A 22,851-nucleotide genomic window follows, 5' to 3' on the forward strand; every position below is an offset into this window, starting at 1 on the left:
TAAATGATTAGGGTAGGAAAAACACTTTATGACACTATATCACATTATTTTGAAAATTAGGGGGGTGCACGGGGCCTCCAACATAAATTTTGCCTAGGGCCTCCAAACATGTAGAACCGGCCCTGCGTCCGTAATCTTGGTGTCTTATTTGACTCCACTCTATCTTTTGCCTCTCATATTTCTTCTGTTGTTAAAAACTCATTTTTTCATCTCCGTAACATTGCCCGTCTTCGACCTTCTTTCACTTTAGGTGACGCTGAAATTTTAACCCATGCATTGATCACATCACGTCTGGACTATTGCAATGCACTGTTTCTTGGTCTGCCTAAAAAACTCATATCAAGGTTACAATATGTTCAAAACTCTGCAGCAAGAGTTCTCACCTCCACCAGGCGTTCTGCTCACATTACGCCACTACTGCATGATCTTCACTGGCTACCTGTGGCGTCACACATTAAACTTTAAGATATTGCTTCTCACATTTAAGGCATTACATGGTCTTGCACCTCCATACCTGTCTGACCTTCTCTGCCCCTATTCTCCTGCCCGGTCCCTCAGATCATCTGAGCTTGGTCTTTTGTCCATTCCCCGTTTTCGTCTGTCCACCGTAACACCCAAACTATGGAATTCCCTACCCCTTTCACTTCGTACAATACCAACTTTGTCTACCTTTAAGGCCCAACTTAAAACGTATCTCTTCAAAAGTTATTATGGATAATGTTGTTGAATCTGATCTAATGTGTTTGTATAGACCCCTTAACGGTTCACGTCACAGGCTGTTCCCACTGCGCATGTCGGGGTCAGAAAAGTCATTACAGCTGATTGAGTTACGTATTATTCGGTATCGTCAAAAATGCCTACTTACGTCGTGGGCTGTGAAAATCGCACGAGGTCTTCCGTTAAGTTTTCGCGATTCATGCAGAATCTCAAAAACAAAAAAATACAACATCTGCGTCTGCAAGCAATTAACGTGCAGACTGGGACAATGCAAAGATCATAGAGGCTTGTGTTTGTAGTGCTCACTTCATTTGAGGTAAGTCATCATTTTTCAGCACTGTTAGATTAAATTATAAAGCCTAAATGGTATGAACAGTTCGACCCCGTGCTGCGCGCGCACCCGATAGTCATTCAATGTTTACAAACCTTGAAGGGGTCTATTGTGTATATAGTCTTATGTGTTGTATTGTATAGGTGGAGGTGTTAATGTACTGTATTATACTATGTGAAGCGGCCATGGAAAGGCGCTATATAAATAAAACTTCTTCTTCTTCTTAATTATATTTTTGTCTAAAAAAGTAACTTCAACATTTCAAAACATTTAAGCATAAACATTCAGATCAAAATATGTTTTTAAGTGATGTAATATTATTTTTTGTGAACTTTTGAACAGTAAACACATCTCAATAAGTCATATTAAATTGGTATGATAGCCGAATCATGTTTAACATTGAATTATACTGTATTAATTTTACATAACAGATTGTTGAGATTATGTTATCCAGCTGGTAAACTCACTGCAACAGAGTTTTTTTAATGTCTGGATCGTGTGGCTTTGAAATGGAAATGTATCAAATTTATTTATTTTCTCTCTGTGTAAGCTATGTATATCAATTTAGTAAGGTCTGTTATCTGTCTCCCCTGTTATATGTTACGTCATGTTGTATGCTTTCTCTTACGTAATGTTTAGTAAACATGCAATAAAAATACTCTGAAGATTAATATAAAAAAACGGACTTATTCATCTAATCATTATTATCTCCATAAGATGCCAATAATAAATAAAACTAAAAAGGTATCTAGTGTAAATCTTCACTGTTGAAGTAGGGATTGTGTGTACTGTATAGCCTACATATGTCCCTCCCATACGACTCAGTGAAAAGCGAAAGTAAAAGAAGTTCAAGCTGAAACATTGATGCATCGCCGCTACCTTTTCCTCAGTTCATCAGTTCTCATAAATAATCTTAATTCTGTGGAATATGATTTACTAAACGATGATCATCACCAGGTAAGAGATAACACGTGTTAAACATTAATTGCATGATTTATACTTTATTTTCTTATACACTACGAATACAACAATAACTGCGCTCCATATGGTCCGTCGTAGGCTATTTCAGATTAATTAAAATTCGGATTAATTAAAAGATCGGTAGCGAAACAAATGTCATGTTTAAAAAAGGTTTATGCCTGCACTCTATTTAACGAATATAGCTTTTAAACCGAGTTTTGTGTTGATAGTTTTTAATGTAGTGTTCAGCGAATGTGAAAGAGAAAGCACTTCGGTTTTAAAAGGCTTTGTGCCATAGAAACGTGTGACTTAATCACTTCACGTAGACTTAAGTCTACAGAACCAACCATGAGATTATATTTCTGTTATATCAAATCTGTGTACATGCGCTACAGTCAAGTAAAGTAGAGTAGACGAGTGAAAGATTTAAGTGATCAATTATCTGCAACATTGCCTCTATACAGTTTTTTTTTCACTTTTAAAGGTAAAAAAGTATTTTAAAATTATTTAAATTAGTTTAACACCTAAAAAAGGATTTGATGTTAAATTAAGGTAAACATTTAATTGTTTAGGTGTAACCAATTGAAGTCATTTTTAAATTAATTCAACTTTCACTTTTTAATACAGTGCAGCTACTGCATTGTGCTATGTAGTATAAATGTATACAAAGTTATGGAATTACTTTAGAATCCTGTAAGTTCTGTCATTGTGTATATTTTATAGATATTTACGTCACTTTATTTACAGTTGTTTGGTACTGTTGTCTTTGCTTATAATTATTTGGCAGTACAAAATGTTGAGTTAAACTGAAATGAATCCCAGTAGGCCTGTTAAAGGTGAATATCTGTCTGGTTATTGTCCACTAGATGTCAGTCTGATCACAGAAATCATCATTAACGTCATAATCTCATTTTGATGGTAGAACATGGTCAGCGATTTGTGTTACTATGAAGGCAAAACGAATTTAACTAATATTCCTAATATAATATAACTAATATATAACTAATAAAACTAATATTCCAATGAATTACATTTTTTTAGTAATGCCACGGATGCATAATGTTTCATTTGTATTATGTTTATCTTTTTTTAAATAAATATTTATTTATTTATTTATCTTTTCCCTTATTTTATTTGGGAAACATTACATTGATAATCTATGTGATTTTTTTCTATTTTGTCTGTTTAATGTTTGATGCAAAAATGTTCAGCGGTATGGTTACACATTACGTTGGTTTGGTTATTTGGTATAATGCTTTTAACGTTGGTCTACACGTTATGCATTACAATAGACACTTTGGGGTGTTTTTCGGACAGGGATTAGTTTAAATCAAGACTAGGCCTTAGTTTAATTAGGAAATATAACTAGTTTTAACAAGCGTGCCTTACTAAAAACTTAACTTGTGTGCATTTTTGAGGCAAAATATGTCCGTGCAAGTTGTTTTCAGTTTGGATCCCACATGAAAAAATACTGTAGTATACTTTAGTATTTATTATAGTGAACTGTAAATTTTACTAAATTTTTCTATGGTAATTTTACTATAATATACTATAGTATTTTTTCATTTGGGTATAGCTCTTAAAAATGTTTACACCGCAAAAAATTACTTTCCTACTTGGTATTTTTGTCTTGTTTTCAGTAAAAAAAATCTAAAAATTCTTAAATTAAGATGTATTTTTATAGGTCTAGTTTTTAGACAAAAAATATAAAATTTAAGAGAATTCGTGCTTAAAACAAGCAAAAAATCTACCAATGTAATACGAACATTTTTCTTGAATTAAGTGTTTATGAAAATAATAAGTAAACTTATTTCAAGAAATGTTTTTTTATTCCATTGGCAGATTTTTAAGCACTAATTTACTTAAAGTTTATATATTTTTGTCTAACAAACTTATTTAATTTTACTCATCAAGAAAATACATTTTAATTTAAGAATTTTTTGATATTTTACTAAAAACAAGACAAAATTACTAAGTAAGAAAGTCTTTTTTTTCCAGTCTAATCTAGGACTAGTCTATTCCCTGTCCGGGAAACCGCCCGCATAAGTGGAAGGCAAAGACTAAAGTTGTTTTGCTTCCTTTGTCTGGCAGTAAATCAGCATGTGTCCAGCAGAGGGCGCTGTGTGATTTAATAACAGAATTAACCTCTTACACTAAAAGAAACCTCTTACATACTCAAACATTTATCATTTAAACTAGCAGCAAAGTTAGTGACCACTGTTTTCAAACAAAAAGAAACATTTTCATAAGCTTCCAAATGGTTATAAGTTTTTTTTGCAAGCTATGCAGTCTGATAAATTGATTTAATAAGCACTGCCATTACAGTATGTATGTCATAGCATGCTTTAAAATATATTTTTTAATGAACAATGTGAAGTCTTCATTTAAACGGCATTGAGTGTGGTATAATAGTACAACGTTATAAAGGACATACATATTAAACATATTAAAACAGGAATTTAAACTAGGATAAAAGTAGGATAAATTTATCGATACAGTCTTAATGAATCTTTAAATGTTCCATAACAACAGCTTTTATTTTATTTTGGATAAACTCCAAGTAACCCTTTCTGAAAGTCCACGTTGTGTTTATGTGACTATAAAAATAAATCATCCACATCATGGCAGTTGTTGACCTTTCAGTCAAATTGTTGTCTCTTTCAATAATGTGTCTGCTAGAAGAAAATGTGTAGACTTTTGTGAGGGTAGATAGAGTAGATCATCTGTATAGGCAGAGAATTCCAGCATAGTCCAGATGCAATAACTCATGTTAAAAAAAACAATAGTCATGAATGCATCTGCAAAATGATTTGGCTTTAAAATGATTTTTGCTTTCTCAGTTTTTGTTTCACTGCACATAGCTGAAATGTGGTGAGAGATGACAGCCCATAATATTATCTCAGGCATTAATGGTTACGTTTGCTTAAACTACTGTACTTGTTTTGAATGGCTGAATGTCCAGCTGACGCTCTTTATATTATATAAATTATAAATATTATATCAATCAATCTTTGTAAATGCGACTCAACAAAAGCACAAAAGATGATAAACATATTTATTGCACAATTGCAATTATATTATGTCTATTAAAACACCACCTACACAGTTGTATATCTTAGTTTGCAGGTGTTTTTGTGTGTGTAGGCTTCTGGAGAATCCATCTGTAGCTGAGAGTTTCTTTCATATAAAACAAAACAAATTAGCTCATATAATGTTTATCTAGTAAAGATAAATATTCTGACTTGCTTTCAGGCTGTTGGATCACAAGGTTCATGTTTCTTTATTGGTTTATAGGTGAAGGCATGTTATACAGGCTGACAAATTTAGGTGGGGTCAAAGTATGGCATCTAGGGAAGCTGGGTGAATTCCACAGAGAGAGAGAGGGATTTCTTGTAAATGCCTGCGTTTCCTCTCAACGGCGACTCCGCCTGGTCACGTCGCAGCATTACGGCTGGTGTAAAAGTCACGTGATTTACAAGAAATCCAAGCTACCACTGTTGAGGATCCAGCAATGATCTGTTGTGTCCTCAGGCACTGCTGTCATGCTTATCAACAAACCTGCCAAATACTTTCCAGTATCAGTAATGCTTTTCACATAAACATAATGTAGATACCTGGGTTTTTAGAATTGTTATTATTATGAATATGTTATTATAACTAATTACACTATAAACATTCACATAGTCATTTTAACTTACTATTTTACATTTTGACCACACTATAACGATGCATATATCATTGTTCAATCTTGGCCTTTCAGATATGTCATACTGATGTTAAAATTAATTATTCTGGTTTCATCTTCCAACAACCCCAAACCCACAGTTTTGCAAAGTTGTGCATTTATGTTAATGTGTGTCAATAGACTGTGTGTTATGTCGCAGGCATACGGCGGTGCACTGTACGTGGGTTTATTTGGACCTTAATATTTCAAAGATACGCAGCAGGCCTTGGCCTTATATATATAACGCCTTCACATGGCAGTAGGTAACTGTGGCACTATTACTGTATGGTTATTCATTTACAGTATTAGTGATGTGCAGAGAGTTTAAAGTCTGTATCTGAGTCATTAACACAGTTTTGATGTGTTAGACCGGAAATGAGTGCATATTGTTGTATAAAAGATTTAATGCAACAATTTAAAACATGCCTAGTTTCTGTTCATTAGTGAAACATTTAAAATAAACTTCTCTTTTTAATGCAGCTTTATTAAAATCTAAAAGGTTTCTTGAAATTCAGTTGAGTTGCATGGAAATGTCTCAATCTGTTGACATAGAAAATCTCTGATAGCAGGTGTGAATAGGTTACAGGTGTGTCCTTATAGGACCTAGCTAAATAGTTTGATTATCAAAATAGCTATTTAGTGTTTTGTTGCTTTAAACGTAATTCCAGTCTGAAAGCCTAACATATCATTCAACAGGATTCAGATCAGTATCGCTTGCACCCCAGACAGCATGATGCTATCTAATATGTGCTTCATTCATATGTACTTGTTGTTTAATCGGGCTAATTCTGTCTCTAATACAATGTCAGCTGACCTAAATGCCTTCACGTGTTATATGCCACATATTCCTTCATCCAGCAGACCTCAGTGCCACTAGTTCTGAGATTTGTCTGAGTCAAAATGAAACTAGGCATATGAAGTGGTTATCTTTTGGTTAAAAACACTGCATAACCCACTGGAATGGTCTTTTTTCTAGATAGAGTATATCAGCCTTGCCATGTTATTAAAGCCTATAATCATATCCAGGTGTGTAGTTGTGCATTGCCAAGTTAAACAATACATGTAAAGAATGCTTGCGTGAATGAATGTCTATCAAAACTTGAAAGACAACTTTGCCTTCCTTGTTTACTATCAAAGCGGTTGCTTGGTGAAGCTTCACAATTAACAACTATAGATCTTTTTGCATACTGCATTATTTAACAAAACAATTATTTGTCTGTAAGATCTGAGAAATGAAGAAGAATGACACACTTGTTTTCACATCAGTGTTCTTTTTTTACAACTCCAAATATTATGTCACTCTTTCTGCCCAGGCACTTTGCATTTGCACCTTGTTGATTGTAGAGTTAAGTCTCTGAACGTCATGCTTTGAGGAATGGAAAAACGATTTGCACGAGCAGTACACAGTTTGGAGATGTGCTAAAGTAACATATATAACAATATTCATCATGGCCAGTCAATGCATGATGAAATTCAATAACCACGTCCTGCTGTCTCAGTTATGATACTATCAAAGATCCACCTTTGTTTAATTCTTCATGGTTAACATAACAAAGCATACAAGCAGACAACAATAGATCTGACCTAGGTTTTAGTAAATGGGGTCAATGTTTTATTTTCCTCACACAGTTATTGTGACTGTTCTGCTTTCAAACATGGTGTTGCTAAACACATTTTTTAGATGTTCTGATAAGATGATTTGATTTGTATTCACATCTAATGGAGTGGAGCAGTTGTTGGAAATCCTGTACCAGTGCCCGGTTTCATAAAACAGAGTTGTGAAGTTACAGTAAGTGTTTTAAGAACTAGTCTGACAACTTGGAATTAGTAAGGGATAATCAGTCTAAATTGATTTAAATTGAACCACTTCACCTTTATATTATCAATCTTAAAGAGAAAAATACATGAATGACTTTTAGTCTTCGAATTTTATGCAACTGGCCACAGATCTGAGGAGGTACCAGATTAGAGGCAGTTATAGCCCAAATACAGCATTCAACCGTAACCAGTTGCCCTCCGTGTTAAGAGGAAGAGTAGCGCACTAAATCATCTGTCACCTTAACGTTTTCTTACCACATCCTTCCAGTGCAGTCAACTTATATCAACAAGTGTACGAGTAGCTATTGTTAATGTCCCACAGGATCAGGATCTATGGGGGTATGAGCTATATATTTAGGGAAATACCAACAGTGGCCCCAAACAGACTGTTAGGGAGATACCTCTGTGGTCGGGTGACTCACTGATGCTGTTGCAAAGACTTGTTTTCCTTTCTCACTGTATAACAGTAAGTAAACATTCATTTTAATGTGCAAGATAAATCCACACTCTGAATTTTGGGGTAAATATTGGACAGAACACACCGTTGGGTTAAAAATGATCCAATGGTGGGTTGTTATAATCCAGCAAATATCTGTTGAATAAACACAACCTCAATCTGCTGTCCAGGCAGAGGACTTAATAGACTTTTTACTATTTAAACACTGATCTTAATACAAATCTGATCTTTCAAAAGTTTTAAACTCAGTTTTGAGTAGTGGAGACAATAATATCTGATACATTTAAGCTTTATAAATTGTGTATGTAACATCATATTTGCAGTAACCTTTAGTATTGGGGGTAATGCATTACAAGTAACGTGCATTACGTAATATTATTACTTTTCTAAAGTAACGAGTACAGTAACGCATTACTTTATAAATGTACACTTTAATATTTAGGTTACTTTAAGTAATGCAAGTTACTTTTCAGTTTAATTATTCGATGTACAACTACGCACTTTATGCGTGTGCGCCTGATCAGGAACAGTTTGAGTCAAAAAAGGAGATGGCAGGCCAGAGCTTGACATTTTTGCGATGAAGATATGCAATTTCTGAATGCAGAGCTTATCAGTCATAAAAAACACCTGCAAGGCCTGAAAGAGATCAAGCCTTAGCCAAGTAAGAAAAAATAAGGCAAAAGTAACTTAAAAAGTAATGTAAGCATTAATTTCCATGAAAAGTAACTAAGTAACGCAATTAGTTACTTTTTGGGTAACTTAATATTGTAATGCAATACTTTTTAAAGTAACTTTCCCCAACACTGGTAACCTTATAGACTAACAAACAATTATGCAATTACAAACCCGACGTTGTGTCAAAAGGGACATCCCCAGCGGTTGGATAACCCAGAAAATGATAATTTTGACCTAAAATGAGTTAAACCAACCCAGCATAATTATGTTGGCTTGACAAAAGCACGATAGCTTATAGCTACATCATACTAGCTTCATGCTAAAACATGCTAACAGCTGGCCCCTTGCGAAAATTAACCATGGGATTACTACAGTTAAAACTCAAAAACCATGGTTACTGTAGTAAAACCAAGGTTACCAAAAATGGTTTTGCTAATAGTAATCAATACACCCAAAAAAACATGGTTAGTACACTTTTACCACACAAAAAACTTGGTTAATTTGCATAAGGGGCTAGACCAGTGGTTCTCCATTCCGGTCCTCGGGACCCCCCTCCCAGAATGTTTCAGATGTCTCCATATATAAAACCCCTGATTTAGTTCATCAGCTTGTTGGTGAGGTTAATTAAGGAGCCTGATGAGTGAAATCAGGTGTTTCATATAAGGAGACATCTACAACATTCAGGGAGGGGGGTCCCAATGATTGGTATAGAGAACCACTTCGCTAGACTACTAAAGTAAACTTCTTTAAAAGTCCATATGTTAAACCTGTCTAACTTCAAAAACATTCAGGCCAGACTTTCTCAACCCAGCATAAAGTTTGTCCACAAGCTTTATTATTTAGTTTTACAACACAGTGGGCTGGGTTTGTCCCTTTTTGACCCAATGCTGGTTTAAAAATAGCCCAACATTTTTTAGAGTGTAATTGCATCATTTACCACCATAATGAATAAAAAATCTTTATCACAGCAAAATCACTAGTGTTAAATATATACACTGCTGGTGTTTATATGAGTACCACCAGACCTGACATATATACACCAGCAGTGCACATTTTGTTATGTAGAAAACATAAAGAATTACCCATAAACATGGTGAGTCTGTATAATGAGCTAAATACTTTATGGTTTGGAAAGAACCGTGAAACACTCACATGACAGTTGAAAAGATAACGTCTCACATTGGTCTGGTTGGTTTTAGAAGTGGTTATTACGGTACTTTTAGTCTTTTATTGTGCATTCTGACTCAAGCTTTGAATGGGGAACTGCAGTAACAATCTAAACAGATTACTAAACATCACCTCGTGCATGGCATATGAGCTATTTTAAAAAGGAAGCAGGAATCCTATTGTACACTATATCTTTACAGTAACAAAATCTTTCTACTGCCACAATTTTAACCTTTTTTTTTTTTTACTTTTTTACTCTTAACACATAACTGGAAACAAGTAACTCTGTGAAATCTGTCAACTAAGCAGACAATTGTCTTCCTCTTTCTTTAAGCTGAGAAAAGCTGAAAGCTTTGTAGGCTTGTTTCATGGTGGGCGCACAGTTGGGCGGACAGAAACGGGAAGTGGTTGAGAGATGCAGTGATACAAAGACCTGTAAGAACACGATCTGTGACAAACACAAGCAAGTCACCCCATACAATCAGTGTTTACAATATTTACATTCATACATTTGGAATTATTGGATTTTTTATCTGCGATGACATGAAAACATAAACCTATATTTCTTTCTGTTTAAACTTGTTGTCAGGACCTTAAGTATTATTGTGTAAAGTTGAGTAAGCTGTGATGTTTGTGTCACTAGTGTGTGTTTGTTAGATCATACAGTATGTACATCATCATCATAAGACTTCTCTCATTCATTTATACGGTATTCATCATGATTGTAATTTACTTCTGGTTTTGTGGACCACTCTGGTGTCTTACAGTATACATGAGGTCATCAGCTGGTTACTTTGTTCTCAAAGCCTTTCATTTCACAACAGCACTTCAGTAGGCCAATGCCCTAGATATTACTTATGTAAATGCAATATAGATACGATATAATAGCCTATTGTGTTTTAGACGTGTGTAAATTTGGCTGATGGACTGGCTAGATGAGCTCACAATAACACTTTACATATAGCTTAACATCTAGATGGCGTGACAAGAAGTTCAATACAAACACAGCCAACCAGCTGAAGCAGAGTGACAAGATAACAACAGCATCTACGTCAACAAGAGGAACGGTTTTAAAGACAAGATCACATTGACTCTTTTATGTCATTGACATGAATAAAACAGGGCGGTACATTCACCTTTTTCAAAATATCTTCAGGCCCAGAATTTCAATGCATTATTTTAGGCATTGTGCAGTGAATTTGAATCGTTTAGTTTGACCATCATTACTGTGAATCAGTGCTCTTCTCTGACGGGAAGCTTTTTAGATTTAATCTGAACACAATATTGCCAGCATTGGACTGCATGATAAAGTGCCTTCATTTGCTCAAAATGACATTTGATATATTATCACGTCTTCAGATGTGGTACAGCAGGGACAAACTGTTTGGGCTCCATAGTGCAAAGTGAGGAAGGACTTTAGGCCGTCGCATTTAAACACAGGCTGCACCAGGCTGCAGATAACATTAAACAGTGGCCATCATTCCTGTCTATGACATAAAAATTGGCAATGGATGTGCAAGAAAACCTCAGGCATTCATTGCCTGCAGATTACGTGATGTTTAGTTTAACGCTGCATTTAAACATGTCTTTAGTCTGTTAAAACATTAACATTAATGTGTGTTTTGCTCAGAGCCATCAGTGTCTGATCTGATGCGGTACATGTTGCGCAAGCATGCAATAAGACAGCAATACAGTATAGTTCAGCCTACTGTATAAAAGGTGTCCATTTGTTTTTTTTTAACTCCTCAATACAGTATAGTTCAGCCTACTGTATAGAAGGTGTCCATTTGTTTTTTTTTAACTCCTCCCTCAACCGCAAGAGGCAAATCTCGTCGATCGGTTGCAGCAGGCTGACCATGGCAGGACCTGGCAGAAATATACCATCTTTAGTCATTGTCACTTTTTTGGAAGGGGGTGTTTAAACTGTTTAAACCACCTACTTCATTATTCTATGTTATAACATATGTTTAAAAACACACCTGACCTTAAAGGCGGGGTCCATGATCTCTAAAAGCCAACATTGATATTTGAAATCACCTAAACAACACGCCCCTACCCCAATAGAATCTGGACCTTCTTTTGATAGACCCGCCCTACACAACTGTTACCCAGGCAATGATGTCGGTTAGTAGACTTGACCCTTACTGCTGATTGGCTACAAGTGTGTTTTGGTTTTCATGCACCTTGCCTTTAATAATCATCGAATCGTATTACATAAACGCCATTGAAAATACTGCATATTTGATGTTAGACTTATTTTTGTATGTTATCTTTTAAACGTTAAACTGCATATAATCGAAAGCATTTTTGTTCATACAGTATATTTACATCGATCATCTAGGAATGTTGTCTTTTGTTGCATTGGTGTCTTTGGCAGTTCATAGAACCGTACGTAGGAAAGTTATGAAATTTTGGACAACTTATAACTTGCTTATAACTTCTGATCCAAAAGGCCTAAAAACAAAAACATTTTCCATCTGAATTGGATCACGACTATTCAGTTGCACCCTGTGATGTCATTTGTCCAATTTGCATGAATCTAGATACACCCCAGACAAAAAGTTATCAAAAGCTTTTGGATAGACCAGTCCATTCTTGTATAACGCGAAAATGTATTTGATAGCAAGCACGCCAAAAAAGACGTGATCTTCACAAAATGTTTGTATATTGACAAGAAACTTGGTACTTGTCATTACAGTCATGAGTCATAACCTGAGGGTGCATGGACCGTTTCATCATAGTGCCACCTAGAGGTTATGACATTTGAGAACTGCTATTTGTACTTATAACTTTTGGTCAGCCATTTTGAGCTTCGACCATTTAGAATTTTGTTATTAAGTTCAGTATTTCATGAGCGCAATTGCGTATCAATATGAAACTTGGTATGGTTCATAAACAACATGTTTTGAGGACATGTGAAACCTTCAGGCCTGCACCCTCTAGTGGTCAAGAGATATACAAATAATTATAAAAATGCTTTTAATATTTGATTAAATTGCCATACTGTCATAAGCCTTTATGCTGTTGATTCTTTGGCTGATGCTGAGTATGATGATACCAAATATGTCATAGTCAAACATACTTCCTGTCCGTCATATTATATTATATTATGTACCTACTTTTTCAATTCCTCCTAGAGTTTTTCAAACTCCTCAAATTGTTTACTTGGCTTAAATTTTGGTATGTATCATCTAGAGACACTCCAGACAAAAAGTTATCAAAAGCTTTTTAATAGGCCAATCCGTTCTTGTATAACGCATCAACGAATTCAATAACAAGCGCACAAAAATAGATTTGAGGCTTTATCGTCGCAGAACTTTTGTGTATTGACGACGTGAAACTTGGTAAATGTCATTATAGTCATGGCTTGAGGTTGTATGCAAGGTTTTACCACAGCTTCACCTAGTGGGCTCGAGATATGTAAAATGGTTCTTTCTGCTTAAAACTACTGCAAACTTAGATCCAAATTCATGATAGTCATCGTGGCTGATTCCTTTCGCGGCTTGGAGCATAATCATTGGAAGAATGCCAATTAATTCCCTAGCAACCAAACAAAGTACCCTAGCAACCATTTAGCAATACTTATGTCTCTGTGTCAGAACACTGTAGAGACACAGGGGTAATTTTGTTTCACACGTAGCTTGGAGCATATTTATTGTTGGATTCCACTTTAGTCCCTAGCAACCATTTAGTGACACCAATATCTCTACATCAGAACATATTAGAGACACATGGGAGAGCTTCTTTCACTTGTGGCTTGGAGTATAATCATTGGTGGAAGCCAATTAACTCCCTAGCAACCAAACAACGTACCCTAGCAACCATCTATCAAGACATATTTTTGTGACAGAACATTGTAGATACACAGGTGGGTTAGTTTCAATAGTGGCTTGGAGTATAATCATTGGTGGAAGTCAATTAACTCCCTAGCAACCAAACAAAGTACCATAGCAACCATTTATCAAGACATATCTTTGTGACAGAACATTGTAGATACACTTATTAGGTCAATTGGCAACATGATTGGGTATAAAAAGAGCCTCTCAGAGTGGCAGTGTCTCTCAGAGGTCAAGATGGGCAGAGAATCACCAATTCCCCCAATGCTGCAGCGAAAAATAGTTTTCTGAGTTTCTCAGAGAAAAATTGCAATGAGATTGAAGTTATCATCATCTACAGTGCATAATATCATTCAAAGGTTTAGAGAATCTGGAACAATCTCTGTGCGAAAGGGTCAAGGCCGGAAAACCATACTGGATGACGGTGATCTTCGGGCCCTTAGATGGCACTGCATCACATACAGGAATGCTACTGTAATGGAAATCACAACATGGGCTCAGAAATACTTCCAGAAAACACTGTGGCAAAGTGAAAAACTGTTCTGTGGTCCAACGAATCAAAATTTGAAGTTCTTTTTGGAAAACTGGGACGCCATTTTATCCGGACTAAAGAGGACAATGACAACCCAAGTTGTTATTAGCGCTCAGTTCAAAAGTCTGCATCTCTGATGGTTTGGGGTTGCATGACTGCGTGTGGCATGGGCAGCTTACACATCTGGAAAGGCACCATCAATGCTGAAAGGTTTATCCAAGTTCTAGATACATATGATCCCATTCAGACGTCGTCTCTTTCAGGGAAGACCTTGCATTTTCCAACATGACAATGCCAGACCACATACTTCATCAATTACAACATCATGGCTGCATAAAAGAAGGATCCGGGTACTGAAATGGCCAGCCTGCAGTCCAGATCTTTTACCCACAGAAAAGATTTGGTGCATCATAAAGAGGAAGATGCGACAAAGAAGACCTAAGACAGTTGAGCAACTAGAAGTCTGTATTAGACAAGAATGGGACAACATTCCTATTCCTAAACCTTGGAATTCCTCCAGCTGTTCTTTATATGTACATTTAACTTTTCTGGCCTCTTATTGCTATCTGTCCCAACTTTTTTTGGAATGTGTAGCTCTCATGAAATCCAAAATGAGCCAATATTTGGCATGACATTTCAAAATGCATCACTTTCAACATTTGATATGTTATCTATATTCTATTGTGAATAAAATATAAGTGTATGAGATTTGCAAATTATTCCATTACTTTTTTACTCACAATTTCTACGGTGTCCCAGCTTTTTCTGATTTGGGGTTGTAATTTCAGGGAGGTATCTTGATGCCCCCCTCCCCCAAAAATAAAAGAAAGGTTAACATTAGTTCATGTATTAACTAACATGAACTAACCATGAGCAGTACATTTGTTACTGCATTTGTATCAGCTGTTCATGGTGTGTTCATGTTGGTTTACAGTGCATTAACTAATGTTAACAAGATTTGAATATTGTATTAGTAAATGTTTAAATTAATATAAACAAAGATAAACAAATATGCAGTGTGCAGTTTATTATTAGTTAATTTCAGTTCAGTTTAGTTCAGTTCATTATATGATAACTAATAGTAAATTAATGTTAACTAATGAACATTATTGTAAAGTGTTATCCAATTATTTGTTAATTATATTAAAATATGTAGATCACTTTTACCATTTATATGAGCTGCTTATACTATTTATGTAAACTGTTTTTATTTATATTCCATTGCAACTTTAAACAGGTCTAAGGAGTTTTGTTGTTTTCATGTAGCCTTGGCAACTAGCCGGTCTGAAAAATGTACATGAAATTAAACTTGTTGAACTCACCTCAATATGTCTTTTACAGTCTTGTAACCCGCCATGGGCAATGCTGCACTGTTACAGCATGCAAGATCGTGTCATTATTTTTTACTCTTATAAGACTTTCGTGTAGTCTGGCGTAAAATGTGTCTTATATTTTCACTTTTTGGGGCACTCTCCCTCTGCCATGGCGCTCCTGTTTCTAGATACACTGATTAAATCGGTTCAGGAGAAGAGATAAAAGCCCGCCCACACTGACAATTGATTGGTTGATTTACCGAAACAGGCCAATCAAGATATTCTCTGTCTTACATGCGCTTAATGAGGCACACAAGCACACTAGCACACACACGCAAGGTCTCCCCCTCCCTCTCTGCTGTGCGCTACACAGTTTGGAGCAGTCTTTTGCTTGCTCGCTCTTGATTCCAGGAGATTGTATCTAATTTGCGGGCATCAGGGAGCCACTATCAATATTCAGGAGACTCCTGGAACTTCCGGGAGACTTGGTATGTCTGTGGATGCCAAGAGACTCCCTAGAACCTAATGATTATACACTAGCAACTGTTTAGCAAGACCTATATCTCTGCATCAGAACATCATAGAGACATGGGGTGCATGACATCATGATCATAACCTGACGTTTGCCCATTTGTGCCATTGTTGGGCTTGACCCCGGCCTTGCCGCTTGCAGCTATCTTTATATTTTAAACTGTTTATGTATTCACTGTTTCAAGAAATTGTCATGATACGTTTGCAGGAGTGAGGAAGTGAGGACGCAAGTGCAGAGCTTGATGACTGAATAAATAACATTTAATAAATAAACAGGAAACAAAACACATGAATCAAAATAACAGCAGTTAAGCAAAACACAGGAACAGATGAACATGGAACGGAAAACAAACATGGTAGTACTGACAATGATCCGGCAATGAGTGTGACACAAACACGGGTATAAATACACAAAGACTAAGGACACACAGGTGGAATGAATGAGGTGATAATTAACAAATGTCCAGGTGATGACAATATGGAACAGACACAAAACATGACACGGATCACCATGACAGAAATGGTTGGGGTTTCTTAACTGTGGTTTACGGTTTTAATTTTGCTGTTTAATGATCAATTGGATTGTGACAACTAATCTCATATAGTGTGACAACAAACCCCAATATTTCCAAAATGGCAGCCAAGCCTTTAAGACATATCCAGAACTTCACTTAAAAAAATTAACCTACAGTAACCAAAGTTCAGTGTCCTGTTGTTTGGTCCATTTCAGACATGTCTGTCTGTACACATTCCTATAACTAACTTTATATTAAATTAGTTTTCTTACTGAGCCAATGATGTTTTATCGCCTAACCCCACCCCTAAACATAACTCTAAAATAAAATGCATTTCTATTGAAACATTAAATTGAAACACTGTTTGTAAGTTGTTTGATAAAAAAATAAAGATTTTTATAGACTGTGAGGCCATGTTTCTTTTCTCTATAATGTAGGTCAAACCAACAAACACACAAGCATTAGCAAACTCTTACTTCCACCTTAACAACAGTGTATGCAAAATCAGGTAAATGTTTTAAACATGTATGGAGACATTTCAATGTTATTATAAAGCAACTCATACATCATTAAAGTATATTATGTGTTATTTACTGTATATACAAATATGTTTATGCTTTAATAACTGACTGGCCAATTAGTGCCATATAGGATTCATACTGTAGGTCTTTTTGATGCGTCACGCTTTGTATTTGTGTTAATTATGGTTTTGGAATTTACTGTAGAATTCGTTTTTCTCTGGAACAAAAACAACTGATCAAATATGTTGGCGTTGAGTGATGTATCAGCGCTTTAGTCTCTTTGGGAATGTTGTTTTACACGTTCTGTAATGTGTTTATTAAGAATGAGTTTTAAACTCTATCCTTCTATGTTTTTGCAGCTTAGGGAACTTGGACCTTAGTCAGACATTGCTCGAGCTCTATATGACAAAATAATTATCACACTTGTGAGATGAGGGTCTATAGTTTAGATTGAAATCATTAGAGATAACAACATGTCACATACAGTGTCTTTAGACTGCCTCAATACATGCAGAAAAATGTTTCTTATCTCATCAGTCTACAGTATGTAACTTTAATCATAGGTAAATATTGAATGTTTCACTTAATGTTTTAATCATATTTTTCTTTTACTTTATATTTCAGAGATATTATAAAGAGAGAGAGAGAGAGAGAGAGAGATCTGTTGTGCAAACTTGCTGACCTTTGAAGACAGGATTATGGAATGTACTATTAAAGCAACCATAATATTACTGTATTGACCTGGACTGGGACCAGTGGTATATAATGGTGTGTATATATATATACTGTATATAATTTTTTTTGTGAAATATGTCATTTGTAAAACAGAATCTTCTTGTAAATCTCGAGGTTATTTTTTACTACATGTGTTCATTTAGTGACTTTGGACACTTTGTGTAATGGGACTTATAAATGGGACTTGAAGTGAAAATGGTTATGGTCACCGTTGTTAAAGGTTCTGTAATGAAAAGCTAATGAAAGGATTTTCCTAAAGAATTGAACAAAACATACACGGCAAAGCCACTGTTTCAATGAGAACAATGAAAATGTCACAACAATTAATTTTTCAAGAAAAATACAGCAACTGATGTGGATCGAGATTGTTTGACATAAAAAGCAGATTTACAGGTTACCTGAAACTATAGGGCCATGTCACCTGCTTATTGAGTCAAAAGATATTTAATCTTAATTGTTTGAAACAAACAGACCTTTTGAAATAGATACAATTAAATTATTTCAGTAAAGAATCTCCCTGAAGCATGTATCTGTCATGACACTCAATGATTTTTATACATCCAACAATAAATTATTGGGCCTGCTGCCTATTGTATATCTTCTTTACAAAAATGTGACCCAAGCTCTGACTGAATTTTCTCACTTGTTCACTCGTTCACCCTATAGCAAATGCTAAATAGACAACTATATGGGGAAGAAGTGAATGAAAATGAGTGAGACTCTTTCAGACGCTGATGTAATTATCATGAGAGTACTAGCCATCACTGTGAAATTCATCCTACACTGTAAAGAAAAAAAATACTTTCTTGGTATTTTTGTCTTGTTTTTAGTACAAATATCTAAAAATTCTTACATCAAGATGCATTTTCTTGCTGAGCAAATTTACCTTAAAAATATACAAAAATATACAATTTAAGCAAAAAAAATCTAACATTTTTCATGAATTAAATGTTTAAAAAAAGTTCAAGATTTTTTGCTTACCCCACTGGCAGATTATTTATTTATTTATTTATTTATTTGCTTTAAATTCACTTAAATTGTAGTCTATAAGCTATACTTATTTTCTTAGGTCACTTTGCTCATCAAGACAATGCATCTTGATTTAAGAATTTTTTGGATATTTCTACTGAAAACAAGACTAAAATACTAAGAAAGTATTTTTTGTAGTATAAACATAACCCTTAAACCTGTGCGGCTTGTTTGTATTGTACTGTGAAACGCTAACATTTATTTTCATTCTGTTTATCACATTTGTCATGTTTATTTTATTAGTTCATAATAAAGAGAACTAAAACAACTCCTTGTCATAATGGTTATCTATTATGTACTATTCTTCAGCTAATTCCAGTCACGTGTTTGTCTCATGTTGTATGATGGGAAATAGTAAGTTAGCCAGTGTACATCAAATGTACCCTCAAAATCAGAGTGCATTGTGGGTAAAAGTAGTGAACAAATGTATAGGAAATGAAGTTGTACACTTAGAATTCGGACTACACTACAAAATTGCTGACACCCTATATAGTGCACTGCATAGGAGATTGAGGGTGAATTTGGACACAGCTCCAGTCGATGTAAACCCAGCTGGCTAGTTTTCTAAATAAACTCATGCTAGATAATGTGAATAAGATTATGTGACAATATAATCCTAATATCTTTAATACTGACTGAGTAAGATCAAAGGGAAATCAAACTTTGATGCTCCTCATCTCGTCATTAGATTATGAAACTTTATTCTGGATTTCACAGACAGGATCTCACACACACACACACACACAAATCGACATTGGAAATAAAAATCAAACACTGATTTATGTAATTGTTTTCACATTTTTATTACAAATAAATATTTACATTATGTACAGTTAAGAACCCCATCCCATAATTCAAACAACAGCTTCATTTGATGTATGGTATATGTAGCCTATATATCCAACCCCTGACTTGAGCTGTTAACGGAATATGACAAGTTCACATTAAAATGAGATTACATGGTCACAAAGCTGTACAGCCGGCATCCAATCCACAATCCATAATTTAAATTAGACATTTTGTGTCCGTTTCAATTGAGATAATCCAAAAGATCTCTTAGTCCTTCAATAAAAAAGCATGACATTTTCCTACAAGTCCTACACTGCAAGAACAGGGCTATGTAAAGACAAATACCCGTTTCATAACAAAGGCCTGACACGATGACACGCAGAGTAAAAACACATCTCTGTTAATAAGGATTGTCACCTAAATTGGAAGACACACAAGAACCTTGTTTGAAAAATGTCCAGATGTACGCATAAGACACCAAACTGAATGAATGACGACTTCCGACTCCCGCCGGAATACAACTGAGGTACAAGGTTGAGTTTATCTGCAAGTTCATAAGTCCTTAAGATGGAGTTTGAGGTAAAAAAAAATATGTACAGGTTTCCGCAGCTCTCAGAGAGGACAGATGAGCTGTGGCATGGAGTTGCTGTTCCACATTTCTGTGTAGGTGCAAAGATGATCTTCAGGTAGACCTGGGTTTAGTTCTGTGTATAAGCGAAGTTCAAGCTCTTCTCCTAAAACAAAATGACAAAGACATTCAAATTAATACAGATGTATGACACGTGGCCCAACCAAGACTGGAGGCAGACAGAATTATTGCATCTTAAAGGCAGCCAAGGAAGTGACTAAAGACTTCAATTAGAAACGGACCACTGCGGTTACGTAACTTTCTATTATGTTATTTTTGCGTTTACCTGAGCTTTCACTCCACTGGCTTTCTGGACTGAGAGACTCTGTTGTGGCTACTTCATTGGCCAGGAACCCCTTTCCAAGGATATTGTTTTGTAGCCACTGCGAACTATCACGTTCCAATTGCCGTGAGATCTGCATGGAGAAGCAAAACACGGAACTTGTAAGTGACTGAGTTTTGCTTGTTCGTTTTGTTTTTATTGTCTACAACAACACTACCATTTTTGCCAATTATTATGCATTTTAAGATATGCTAAATGGGGTATTCCTGTCAATGAAAAAGCACAATGGCAAAAAAAAAAAACTTAAATGTAAACTCACCTCAATGATAGCTTCGTTTTCATCTTCAAAGTCTGAGGGTTTAAGATAAAGATAAAATCCAATGAATACCTGTTGTCTTGAATGTAACTTTAAGAAAGTTGTTGTAAAACCAAACTGTTGTTTCTATTACCTGTTGAATGGACCGGTGAGACCTGGAATTTCGTGGGGTAGATATCGATTGTGCTATCAGGGCCAATTTCAACTTCATATCCGGAGATGTCTGGGACAACAACACTAGGGCTGGTGGTGCCTTTAGGACAAAAAAATCTACATGAGTTTTGTGTTCTTAAACATATAAGAGATTAAAAGATAACCTTTAAAGTTTGAAAGCTCGTACTTGGATTCTCAGTGCTGTCGATTGTGTTTTCTTGGGTAATTCTTTCCTCTTTCATGTGTGTGTAAGTGTCGGTCTCCATCTCTTGTTGTATTTTAACCTAAAAACACAAAATGCAAACACACCGTTTAGCCTTAAGCATTACAGTTGGATCTATTTTTTTAATCACACCACCACACTGAAGACAGCGAAAACATCCTCACCTTCGCCCGCCTTCTGCTGTCACGGTTCTTTGATCTTTTGTCTTTCTTTTTGGTGATGGCAGGCATCATGCGATAGACTCTCACCGCTCCGCAGCCTTTGTTGATACTTTTGTCCTTCACCTCTTCGATGTCCGGTAGGGAGTTCATGGCACAGCGGAAATTGGCTTTCCATGTTTTGGGGTCAGGTGTGGTGACTCCCTCCTTAAATTTACCTAACAATCCACAATGGACAGCTCAAGTTACTAATGCGATCGTGATTATCAACCTTGCACGGTCTACATATGCATGCATACTTCCTTACCTGTGTGGATGGCCCACTGCTTGAACAAGCAAGCATCTTTGTCCATCTCCCAGCCGTGACGGGCGGCATGTTTCCATGGAATTGAAAACATCCCTTGTTCCTAAAATAAATAAAAAAAAATGCATGAGAATGCATGTTCATGGATCGGTCCGCTTCTTGTAGAAGACACCTGACATATGTAACAGGTGTATAGGTCTGCATATATAATGGTTAGTACTTTACCTTGTCGACCCACATGAGTCCTGCAATTGTATTGGAGTCAATTCTGGCCTCGAGCCATGGCCTCATGCGCATTCGGGACACAGGCATGATTTCTGTAACACAAGTAAATAAATAAAAAACTTTAATTTCTTCTGTGTGCATGCAGCCTACAAATGCAATGTTCGGTTCAAGAAACGCACGAAGCGCATACGTCTTTTCAATGTATCAAAACAATTAAAAAATGAATAATTACTAAATCGCTCGGTTTTCTACGAAAAACACAATTTGCGATTTTAAACTAATAAAAACTTTGCTGTTGCTGACATTGATGCACGCGACACATATGCATATATATTTATTATGATATAAAATATGTAATTTTTTTGTATTAATATTTTTGTAATAGATATGTAAAATGCATTCCATAAACATTTCTAAACAATTGCAAAAAGCGGCATAAAATGTCATAGACACTTACAGTTTAATCTGATGTTGTATCCAAATAGAGAAACGGTGAAAAGAGCAATAGTTCCTGGTAAGCCGTAAATCCTAAGGAGTGATGTATGATGAGCTCGCGTTTACTGTACTGAGGAGCTCACCGTCAGCGCGCTTTTATTGCGACCCGCAGCGGGTTTTCCCCATTTCGCTGCGAGTGAATGCGCATGCGCAAACTCTGAGTGAGCGCTTCAGCCTGCCAGCCTGATTTCCGAGAAATCATGCTGTTGTTAGATAGACTGTCTGCATGCGGAAGATACTTTAGTTTAGATAAACACAAACACACACCGCAAAAAAAACACAATAGACCATATGAACCATATAGTAGACCATTATACATTATTAAAAAAAAATAGGATTTAATATTACACACTACTCCAGCAATAACAGTCGTGAAATCTACATAATAAATAAATAAGATCATATCAATCTTGCGT

At 35.6% G+C, this 22,851-nt stretch overlaps 1 protein-coding gene and 1 long non-coding RNA gene across 3 annotated transcripts; one reads left to right on the plus strand and one right to left on the minus strand.

Annotated features, from left to right (window-relative positions):
• The first annotated feature begins 1,878 nt into the window (after nucleotides 1-1,878).
• LOC129423749 (uncharacterized) lies at nucleotides 1,879-19,871 on the plus strand. Its single transcript, XR_008637849.2, has 2 exons — nucleotides 1,879-2,005; nucleotides 17,722-19,871. It is a non-coding gene; the product is annotated as an uncharacterized lncRNA (long non-coding RNA).
• irf1b (interferon regulatory factor 1b) lies at nucleotides 19,623-22,554 on the minus strand. 2 transcript variants are annotated; one of them, XM_055180188.2, is made up of 9 exons: nucleotides 22,398-22,554; nucleotides 21,941-22,032; nucleotides 21,719-21,818; nucleotides 21,418-21,629; nucleotides 21,218-21,314; nucleotides 21,011-21,130; nucleotides 20,881-20,912; nucleotides 20,565-20,694; nucleotides 19,623-20,384 (listed from the first exon to the last, which is right to left on the minus strand). In XM_055180188.2, the coding sequence occupies exons 2-9, from the start codon at nucleotides 22,025-22,027 to the stop codon at nucleotides 20,263-20,265; spliced, it is 900 nt and encodes a 299-aa protein (XP_055036163.1). In that variant the 5' UTR covers nucleotides 22,028-22,032; nucleotides 22,398-22,554; the 3' UTR covers nucleotides 19,623-20,262. The 2 variants fall into 2 exon arrangements, with proteins under 2 accessions (XP_055036163.1, XP_055036164.1); XM_055180189.2 differs by lacking the exon at nucleotides 20,565-20,694.
• Between the last annotated feature and the right edge of the window lie 297 nt (nucleotides 22,555-22,851).

Source organism: Misgurnus anguillicaudatus, chromosome 9 (assembly GCF_027580225.2).
Source record: "Misgurnus anguillicaudatus chromosome 9, ASM2758022v2, whole genome shotgun sequence".
Taxonomy (NCBI): Eukaryota; Metazoa; Chordata; class Actinopteri; order Cypriniformes; family Cobitidae; genus Misgurnus; species Misgurnus anguillicaudatus.

Coding starts and splice junctions, on each gene's coding strand:
- irf1b (XM_055180188.2), bottom strand. CDS start 22,027: ATGCCTGTGTCCCGAATGCGCATGAGGCCATGGCTCGAGGCCAGAATT. Junction 21,315..21,417: donor ACAGCAGAAGGCGGGCGAAG/GTGAGGATGTTT, acceptor TTGTGTTTTTAG/GTTAAAATACAACAAGAGAT. Junction 20,385..20,564: donor CCAGTGGAGTGAAAGCTCAG/GTAAACGCAAAA, acceptor ATTTTGTTTTAG/GAGAAGAGCTTGAACTTCGC.